Source organism: Columba livia, chromosome Z, assembly GCF_036013475.1.
Source record: "Columba livia isolate bColLiv1 breed racing homer chromosome Z, bColLiv1.pat.W.v2, whole genome shotgun sequence".
Lineage (NCBI taxonomy): Eukaryota > Metazoa > Chordata > Aves > Columbiformes > Columbidae > Columba > Columba livia.
Window position 1 is genome coordinate 11,225,837 of NC_088642.1, and position 9,941 is coordinate 11,235,777.

The following is a 9,941-nucleotide window of genomic DNA, read 5'->3' on the forward strand; positions in this document are numbered from 1 at the left end:
GTACAAGCATGGAGGGCACTCCTGGAGTGTGCTGTGGGGCAGAGCAGGGTGTGATGAGCGTAAGAGCAGAGGAGAGCGACACTCAAATCTCCCATCAGAGCTGGGGACAGGCAGCATTCACACCTTCCCTGCAACACGGTGTGGAAACACGCAGCAAAGCCATGTTTCCTTTTTTCCCCTCCTGAGTGGGGGGATTGGGAGAGAGGAGCTGCGCAAGGGTTGCTGGTGTTTCCCGGAGGGTATCCTGGATGTGGAGCTTCATTCCCTGCTGGCTCTCTCATACATGTGTTCCTCTACAGATCGGCTCCCACATCAAGCGTCGGGTGCAGGAGCTGGGTCACGGCTGTGCTGCCCTGGTGACCAAGGCTGGAGCCCTGCAATGCAGCCCCAGCGATGCTTACACCAAGAAGGAGCTGATAGAGAGCGCACGCAAGGTTTCTGAGAAGGTAAATGGTCCAGAGAGAGGGGTGGTGGTGTGGTCACGTGGGAGGGATGCTGGATTGAGCCACGTGCCCTTGGAGCCACCACACTGGGTTCTTCCCTGGTTGTGTTGGGCTCTGTTGGGTCTTGCAGCCGCAGTCACCCTGCCCAGCTGGCAGGATGGAGGATGGATCCCCCTCTCCAGACACTGTAACAGCAGCTGGTGCTGTGATGGGTGGGTGTGACATCCAGGGACTGCCTGCTGATGTTCTCATGGTGACCTGCCAGGGTAGACTGATCGACAAACTGCTGGCAGCCCAGGGCTCTCCAGATCAGCTCTTGCAGTGGTGGCCATAGCCTTTGCTGTGTCTCCAGCCAAGCCAGCAGCTCCTGCTGGGTAATCAGTCTCTCCACCATCTATTGCTGGTGTGGAAAGCATCCTGTCCATCAGTCAATCTAAAGAATGTGCTTCTGAATCACGTATGAAAACATGGCTAAAAAACTCTTGTGGATAAGGGCAGCGATAGAGCAGCAAGGCTCATAAGCAAGAGTAGAAAAGCAAGAGTTGTTCATAGTGCCTGGCACATGCCTGCATGCTCAGGACCATCTGCAGGTCCTTCCTTTACATGGCTGTTTTCCATCAGGAAACTTCTATGAGCACTTGCCCAAGTACAGAAATTGAGTTTAGCAGCTAAAGGAGAAATGAGCTGCCATGTTCTAATGTCCATCGTGCAAACCTTACTCATTTGGAAACTAGCGGAGTTCAAAATCTTCTGGGCCCCCGAACACAATGGGTACAGTGTAAAAACAAATAAGTAGAAGTCAAAAAGGAGTGTCCAGACCATGTGATTCCAATTCCTTAGTGTGAAGCGTCACCATCCTGGGAGTTGCTGGAGGAATGTGCGGTGGGGGTTTCCTGAACCTGCTCTGCTCCCCAGTCACTCTGCTCGTACCCCGCAGGTGTCTCACGTGCTGGCAGCCCTGCAGGCTGGGAACCGCGGGACACAAGCTTGCATCACAGCAGCCAGCGCTGTCTCCGGCATCATTGCTGACCTAGACACCACCATCATGTTTGCCACAGCAGGAACACTCAACCGGGAGAACTCAGAGACCTTTGCTGACCACAGGTACCAGGACACTTCAGCCCCTGCTTAGTCAGAGGTGGGGTGTCAGACTGTGTCCCATGGTCTCCAGTGTTTCTGAGCTGTGGACCAGCTCCAAGGAGAGCTACAAGTTCAGATCACGCTGGCTGAGTTTCCCCTTCAGCTTGTGCATACAAAAGGCAGAGTCCACAGTATCTGTACACCCCAAGGACCACGTGTGCGTGTAGAGGTCTGTGTCCTCTCTGACTACCTTCTTGTCCCCAGGGAGGGCATCTTGAAGACAGCCAAGGCACTGGTGGAGGACACCAAGGTGTTAGTGCAAAATGCCACAGCCAGCCAGGAGAAGCTAGCCCAGGCTGCCCAGTCCTCTGTGTCCACCATCACTCGCCTGGCAGAGGTGGTGAAGCTGGGTGCTGCCAGCCTGGGATCTGAAGACCCGGAGACTCAGGTGGGATGGAGTGTGTGGGGTGAATGAAGGCTGCTCGTAGCTTGCTTGAAGGGGTTGTGGGTTGCATGTGTCATGTGGTGCCCTGGCATCCTATGTGTTGTGGACAGGGCTGGCTGGGCTTTTTCTGGTTCTGGTTGAGCTGGACTGCCTGTGTGCCCAAATTTCTCGCTGATGGGCCACACCACCCCTAGCGTGAGTGTGACTGTAGCCATGCCATTGCCCTGGTCTTGCTCTCCCCAGGTGGTCCTGATCAATGCTGTGAAGGATGTGGCCAAGGCACTTGGAGACCTGATTGGTGCCACCAAGGCAGCTGCTGGCAAAGCTGGGGATGACCCTGCTGTCTACCAGCTGAAGAACTCTGCCAAGGTCTGAGCTGAGTGTGATGGGAAGGGGGGCTGGAGAAAGAGCAGGGGGACTTCTCTGCCTGTATAGGGACAGTCAGAGCAAGGGGGAGGGAGTGATACATAAAAGGTGGGACACAAGATGCAGAGGCAGCATTGGTAGGAGAACAAGATGAGCTGGTGTGAGTGGAGCATTGGGACAGGGCTGTTTTGGACCAAGCAATGAGGGAGGGACAGGTGCCGGCAGCAGCCCAGAGCTTGTGTGGGGCTTCACCTCGCTCTCTTCTTCCTTCTACAGGTGATGGTGACAAACGTCACTTCCTTGCTGAAGACCGTGAAGGCCGTCGAGGATGAGGCCACAAAGGGAACTCGGGCACTGGAGGCCACAATCGAGCACATACGCCAGGAGCTGGCGGTGAGTACAGCCGTGGTGCTGTGACTGCTGTCCCTCCTGCCCACTGCCCCAGGACTCACTGCTGCATCTCGCCTTGCAGGTCTTCTCCTCCCCTGTGCCTCCTGCCAAGGTCTCCACCCCAGAGGACTTCATCCGTATGACGAAAGGCATCACGATGGCCACGGCCAAAGCGGTAGCCGCTGGCAACTCATGTCGGCAGGAGGACGTCATCGCCACGGCCAACCTGAGCCGCCGTGCCATCGCGGATATGCTGCGCGCCTGCAAGGTGGGGCAGGCAGGGGACGTGCATCTAGCACGGGTTTGTGGGTGCCAGCGGGGATGGTGCTGGATGTGATTTGGGGCTTCCCTGTCTCTGGGTTCCAGGAAGCTGCCTACCACCCGGAGGTGAGCGGGGATGTGCGGCAGCGGGCGCTGCGCTTTGGCAAGGAGTGTGCTGATGGCTACCTGGAGCTGCTGGAGCACGTGCTGGTGGTGAGTATCCCCGCCCCACTTCCCAGGGTGGGCAGAGGCTGCCCATGGATGCCAGGGTTGTCCCCAAATCCCCAAGGTCCTCCGGGCTCTATGTTTCCTCCTGCTGAGGTCTCTGCACGATCCCCTTCACGGTGCAGAGCGTGTGGCCAAGCCCTGCTGTGGAAGCAGATGTCAGAGAGATGAACAGGCTCTGAAGAAAGGTATTTGGCTAACAACAGATGGAGATTAAATGGACATAAACAAATAGAGGCTGGAAATTTGACAACATGGGAGCAAAATCCTGAAGCAGCTTCCAGTAAAAGTGGTGGGAGTAAGAGACTTCAGGCAGTGTGAAAACAGAGCTCATTAAGCTCATGGCAGAGTGGGAGATGGGCAATAGCAGAGGTGATGACTGCAAGCACCAGCTGCACCCTTTTGATCTGATCTTCCTCTGAGTCCTCCAGAGGACTTCAGCTGGGCTGCTTTAATTAGCTGTCCTACAAGATAAGTGCAATTCAGAAGCAAATTAGGACCATAAAGTGGTAGAAAGGATCCAGTGAGATCCTTCCAGTGGTTTGCATTCTTGGCGAGGTCACAGAAGTGGAGTAAAGGACGCTGGAGGGATGCATAGGTCCAGCCCGCAGAGCTGCAAGGGCCCTCAGACTGAGGTCAGGAAAATGTCTGAGGGCAAGTAAGCCCTGCAGCAAGGTTTCACTAACCTGGTTAGAAGTACTTTGTGAGAATCTCTTGTTCAGCTCCACCAGGTACCAGGTGGTGAGCTCTGACTGCGGTTTCCTGCAGGGAAAGACCCTTTAGGCAGAAGGTAGCCAGTGCTGGCAGCACAAAGAGAAGGCAGGAGGGAATCAATGTCTAGAAATTGAAGCTGGGCAGCGATGAAGGGTGGTTTTATCCACAGGAGTTAACCACAGGGCTACAGTTCCAAGGGGAGCAGTGAGTTTTCCATCCACTGCATCTAGATCAAATGTCTGTCTGGAAGATGCTTTAGCAACACGTAAGTCATGGCAGCCAAGGCGGGAGTGCTGAGGAGAAATTCTCTGGCTGACCTGTTGTTAACAGATGATTCGGGCTAATTAATGACTCCATGTGGCAGTGCCTGAGGTCAGCCTGCTTGCAGGAACATGCTATTCCACTGCATTTTGGGTGTAACTGTCCAGCTGCCATGTGACGTCTCTTGAATACCATATGTTGGTACATCCCATGAAATGCTCACTGGAGGTTCATCTTAGTAAGCTCGAAGCCTCCAGGGTGCCCTCAGCTCTAGACAGGAACCATTTAGCAGTTTTAAACATGTTGTCAGAGCAGAGAGCAGACTTAATAACGTGGCGTTTAGTCTGGATGCACTTAATGAGGGCAAACCAGCCATCACTGTGTGCCGCCAGCTCAGGGACTCTGAGTGCAGCTCTGGTGACTTTGCTGGGATGGCCCCACACAAGTCCAGGATAAAGCCACGACCGCCCTGCCGGCTTCCACAGCACTCTGGTCTGCGACGGCAGGAACGAAGCTCGTGGGTCTCATTTATCAGGGAGCAGCAGGTTCCTGGAAAGCGGTGAGCAGGAAGGATGTATGGGAACAGGGGTGACAGATGTGATGCTGCCTCGCTACCCAGCAGCACCAAGTTCACATCTGTACACTGGGTCCTCTGGAGAACCGCTGCCTTGCACAGAGTGTGAACAAGCATGATTAGTGTTTAAGAAAGAGGGTTATTTGGCTTGGGATGGAAAACGTGGCTCTCAGCAGAGGAGTGGGAAAGCCTGCATATTTCACTGGGGAGGGGAAGGAATTTGAACCTCCACAGGGACTTGGTATTTGGTAACAATAGGTCTCTCCCTCTAAAAGCAGAGAAGTCTGGTGGCTAAAAACTGCAGTGAAGCATTTTGTGAGGAGAAATAAGGTGCAAAGTGGGGGCAAGGAGGAGAGCAGCTCCATGGCTGCTCTGGGCGTAGGTGGCTCTTCTGGACCTGGAGCCTCGTCCAGGCGTTCCAGCTCCCCTGGCCCTGCGAGGCTGAAGTGTGAGCTAATGATGGCAGCACAGCTTTCCACCCAGGACCTCTGATCCTTCATTCCCACCTCTCCTCTCTTGGCTCCTCTTCACCCTCCACCAGAGAGCACCCACTTCCCCCTGATCCCCAGCACCCGCGTGTCCTGGCCAGGGTGTTCACTGCTTTCTTCTCTCTCTTCTCCTCCCCTCCCTGTCAGCCGGTGAGTAAGGCAACATTGGGGTGCCTGCTGGTATCTAACCTCAGCATGTGCCTTGCTCACAGTGTGTCTGCGTGCCCAGTCTGGCACTGGGGTGGTATGTGCAAGGACCCCAGGGTCCATGTGTGTGTACTCACACCTGCTCTGGCTCATGGGCAGCTGCCGCCACTGCGGTGCGAGTTGGGCCGGTGGTGAGCTCTGCTTGTGCATACGGACCCTGTGTGTGTGCACAGGTGTGTGCTGTGGTGTGTGCATGTGTGTGTCCCCCACCTCAGTGGAGGAGCCCCATGGGTATGCCAGCCACCTTGCACTGGTGGGACCAGCCCTTCTGAGCTGGGATGTGGCTCCAGGGTCCCCCGCTTTGTCCGGCTTGTTTGCAGACAAATCTCCAAAATGGGGACAGCAAGGGAGAAATACTTTTGGAGCTTGAAATGATTTGTAGGGGAAAGAAATCCTGGGGGGGTAGCTGCTGAGCACAGGAAGGTTCGCAGTGAAGGACTCGTGGCTGCAAGATGTCCCAGAAGCTGTGGATGCAGCAGTGCTAACGGGAAGTTCATCCCATCCTCAGGCAGGAAGAGACCAGCCAGGGTCACTAGAAAAAGCATCACAGACAACACCTGATGTGTACACGTGTGGGGGAGCTGGGGGATCCCACCTTCCTTCCCTGGGGAGCTCACCCTGAACAGACCTCTGAGATCCCCCTTTTCCAGGTGCTTACATCTGCTCCTTCCCCACAGATCCTGCAGAAGCCGACTCACGAGCTGAAGCAGCAGCTGGCAGGCTACTCCAAACGCGTGGCCAGCTCCGTCACTGAGCTCATCCAGGCAGCCGAGGCCATGAAAGGTAAGGGAATGTCCTGCTTGGAGGGGCAGGACTAAGGGCTGGGATTAGGGTGGAGGACTCCAGACTGATGGAGGAGGTATGGCAAGTCAGAAATGAGGCATGCACAGGTTTAACCTGCATTGCTTCCTCGTTTTACTAGGAACAGAGTGGGTTGACCCAGAAGACCCGACTGTCATCGCTGAAAACGAGCTGCTGGGGGCAGCAGCTGCAATTGAGGCAGCGGCCAAGAAGCTGGAGCAGCTGAAGCCGAGGGCTAAACCCAAGGTAGTGATGCTGAGCCCTGGCTGACCCTTGTGCTCAGCCTGTCTGTGCTTTGGCCAGGTGTGATGGGTCATGCGTGGGAAGCTCCATCTGACAGCCAGTACCTCTTCCCATGCTTCTGCTGCCTCCTACATCCCTTGGTGGACCTTCCTCAGGCAGTCCATACCCTCCTGTGCCCCACAGCCCTTCATTCAGCTCTGTGTGTGCCCTCTCAGCCCTCTGACATCATCCAGCTCTGCCCCATCTGTCCCAGCACCCCTGCCTGGGACTCACACCCCACTTTTGCCCTTAGCAAGCAGACGAGAGCCTGAACTTTGAGGAGCAGATCCTGGAAGCTGCCAAATCCATTGCTGCAGCCACGAGTGCCTTGGTGAAGGCAGCATCAGCGGCCCAGCGAGAATTAGTGGCTCAAGGAAAGGTAAGGCTGGAAGAGGAAAAGAAATAAGAAAATGTAGGATTGTGGTGGGTTCAACCTTCTCCTGGGGCTGCCCATGACCCTTGTGCCCTGAGAGTTGGGGTTGTTCAGCCCGGAGAAGAGAAGGCTCCGGGGAGACCTTCTTGCGGCCTTTCAGCACTTAAAATGGGCCTTAAATAAAGATGGGGACAGACTTTTTAGCAGGACCTGTTGCAATAGGAGAAGGGGTGATGGTTTTAAACTGAATGAAGGGAGATTCAGGCTAGACATGAGGAAGAAATCTTTTACAGTGAGGGTGGTGAAACACTGTCCCAGGTTTCCCAGAGAGCTGGTTGATGCCCCATCCCTGGGGACATTCAACGCCAGGCTGGACAGAGCTCTGAGCAACCTGATCTGGGTAAAGATGTCCCTGCTTATGGCAGGGGGATTGAACTAGTTGACCTTTGAAGTTCCCTTCCAGCCCACACTGTTCTATGATTCTATGCCCCGTGCCCAGGGGTGTGCTGGGTGATGAACTTCACTCCTCTCCTCACAGGTGGGCGCCATCCCCGCCAACGCAGTGGATGATGGACAGTGGTCCCAGGGACTCATTTCAGCCGTGAGTATCAAGGTCATGCTCAGGGAATGGGGGCGGACCCCCTTGGCTCTTGCTGCCAAGATGAGGATGGTCTGCCCTTGTGCTTCTCCCCAGTAGAAGAAGCAACCAAGCTTCTACCTCTCTCTCCTACCATCTGAGAGATGGTGTGCAAAGCTGGTTGTCACCATCCCATGCTCCACAACCTTCCCTGGGGACAGTCAGGGCATGCCCTCCCTGGGGGAGACTCCTGTACCTTCCCTGACAGCCTCTCTCGCTGCAGGCACGCATGGTGGCTGCTGCCACCAACAACCTGTGCGAAGCCGCCAATGCAGCGGTGCAGGGCCACGCCAGCGAGGAGAAGCTCATCTCCTCCGCCAAGCAGGTGGCTGCCTCCACGGCGCAGCTCCTGGTGGCCTGTAAAGTGAAGGCTGACCACGACTCAGAGGCCATGAAGCGGCTCCAGGTGAGTCCCAGGCTGCCCGAGAGGTGGGTGGGAGTGGGGTGCACAAAGGTGGGTGCTCCCCAAAGCTCACTGTCCCTGCCTGTGCGCTGCCACTGGGGACCTGACTGGGGCTCAGGCTCCAGGTGACTTGGACTTCACTGCAAACTGCATGCCAGGCGTGTGAGTGATGGGGGACTGCTGAGCCTGGCAGTGCTCAGGGATGATGAACTGGCGCAGGAATGCCTGAAACGTGTGCGCTGCGTCACTGGCATTCGAGAGGTTAATGTTTGGGGGGCACATTTTGTAGCACCCTTCGTCCTCAGACGCTGTAGCACGCAAAAGGTTAATGCCCATGCGTTGGGGGTTTAACACAGTGTCCCAGCACTGGTCCCTCAGGACCAAGGGCTGGGGAGGGTCAGCAGGGCTGCCCCCCATCCCTGTCCCGCTCAGACAGGAGCCAGAGCCCAGCTGGGAGCAGCAGCGCCTGAAATGGTCATGAGCGGGTGGCAAGGCAGTGAGCCATGTAAAGGAATCCCAGCCTGCAGCTCCCAGCACTCCTGGCTGCCTGTCCTGCCTGCCAGCCTGGCCTAGGGCAGGGATTTTTCACCCCCCCCAGGCAGCAGTTGTACCCTAGAGCTGTGACTAACGCTGCCTCTCCCTCCCTTCCCTGCTGCAGGCTGCTGGCAATGCAGTAAAGAGAGCGTCTGACAATCTGGTGAAGGCAGCACAGAAGGCTGCTGCCTTCCAGGACCATGATGAAACGGTGGTGGTGAAGGAGAAGATGGTCGGGGGTATCGCACAGGTGAGGAGCGAGGCTGCTGTGATGGGACAGAGGTGGCTGTGGCTGACACCACAACCTGTGTGTGCCCATCTCAGGAGCATATCCTAGCCCCCACCAGCATGGGGCGTGTCTCCAGAGAGCCTCACAAAAATATGGGGGTGCACCCATCCCACCCAGTGCCAATTAAACACTGTGACTTCACCCTCGTCCTGCCACGTGTGGGAGCGGGCACAGCCGGTGAGATGGTGCATGTTCCCAGGAATGTAATGCTCTGGCTTCTCCTTGGTGCAGCACCCGCACCATCCCAGTGTCCCTGACACATGTGAAGGGCAGAGGATCAGGCAGGGGTTGAGATCTGCCAATATGGGGTGCCACAGGCTCTCAGCTGAGACCCTCCCTGGCGCATATGGGGCTGAGCCCTAGTAGTGGTTCTGCTCCCCGTTATCCCCAGGGGAGCATGGTCCCACTGCAGGGACAAGAGCCTTTGTGCCCAGGGCCACACCAGCCCAGGGCGGCTGTGGCTGTGATGGGAGGAAGCCAGAGAGCCCAGCGCTGGGGTCAGCATTGCTGTGGCCAAAGGCTCCTGCCATCTCTGTCGGAGGCAGCCGTGACCCCAGGGCTTTCTCCCGGCAGATCATCGCCGCCCAGGAGGAGATGCTGCGCAAGGAGCGGGAGCTGGAGGAGGCGCGGAAGAAGCTGGCCATGATCCGGCAGCAGCAGTACAAGTTCCTGCCCTCAGAGCTGCGGGACGAGGAGCAGAACTGAGCCCCGTGCCCTCCCACCACTCACCGCACAGACTTCTGCCTGCCCGCCCGCTCCTATTTAAGTATGACCCGCCTCAAGCCAAGGGCTGCCTGGGATAGACCAGAGCTCTGCCTGCACCCAGAGCGCTCGGACTAACCCAGACGCTGCTCCAAGCCGGCGCCGCACCAGCACCTCCGCTTCGCCGCCCAGCCCACCTTCCCACGCTCACCCAGGGCATGGCCAGAGCGCCCGAAGGGACCCGGCTGGGGTGGGAGCCGGGGCTGCACCGGCTCAGGGCTCACCCGCCAGCCCCGGGGTGCGGGGCCGGAGGGCTTTCCACTGATGGGGATATTTTTCGTGTGCCTTTGTTGTTCCCACTCTTGCTCCTTTCGTCTCTCTCCTCCGCACAGGAGCTTGCCCTCTCCCGTGTGATGGGGTGCAGGAAGCAGCATGGTCCCTCGCTGAGCTCTTGCATGGAGCCTCC

At 56.9% G+C, this 9,941-nt stretch overlaps 1 protein-coding gene across 4 annotated transcripts in view; it reads left to right on the forward strand.

Moving 5' to 3' along the window:
* The window catches only part of TLN1 (talin 1), a 36,816-nt gene extending 26,875 nt beyond the window's left edge, over positions 1 to 9,941 (forward strand). For 3 of the 4 annotated variants that reach the window (XM_065047175.1, XM_065047178.1, XM_065047176.1), the window contains exons 45-58: positions 300 to 446; positions 1,381 to 1,547; positions 1,788 to 1,971; positions 2,212 to 2,337; positions 2,611 to 2,727; positions 2,807 to 2,992; positions 3,091 to 3,198; positions 6,132 to 6,237; positions 6,377 to 6,501; positions 6,791 to 6,916; positions 7,449 to 7,511; positions 7,771 to 7,953; positions 8,609 to 8,734; positions 9,347 to 9,714. In XM_065047175.1, the coding sequence (XP_064903247.1) occupies positions 300 to 446; positions 1,381 to 1,547; positions 1,788 to 1,971; positions 2,212 to 2,337; positions 2,611 to 2,727; positions 2,807 to 2,992; positions 3,091 to 3,198; positions 6,132 to 6,237; positions 6,377 to 6,501; positions 6,791 to 6,916; positions 7,449 to 7,511; positions 7,771 to 7,953; positions 8,609 to 8,734; positions 9,347 to 9,478 (1,896 nt within the window). In that variant the 3' untranslated portion in view covers positions 9,479 to 9,714. Of the gene's footprint in view, positions 1 to 299; positions 447 to 1,380; positions 1,548 to 1,787; positions 1,972 to 2,211; positions 2,338 to 2,610; positions 2,728 to 2,806; positions 2,993 to 3,090; positions 3,199 to 6,131; positions 6,238 to 6,376; positions 6,502 to 6,790; positions 6,917 to 7,448; positions 7,512 to 7,770; positions 7,954 to 8,608; positions 8,735 to 9,346 lie in introns of all 4 variants that reach the window. The other variant, XM_065047177.1, reaches the window with a different exon arrangement.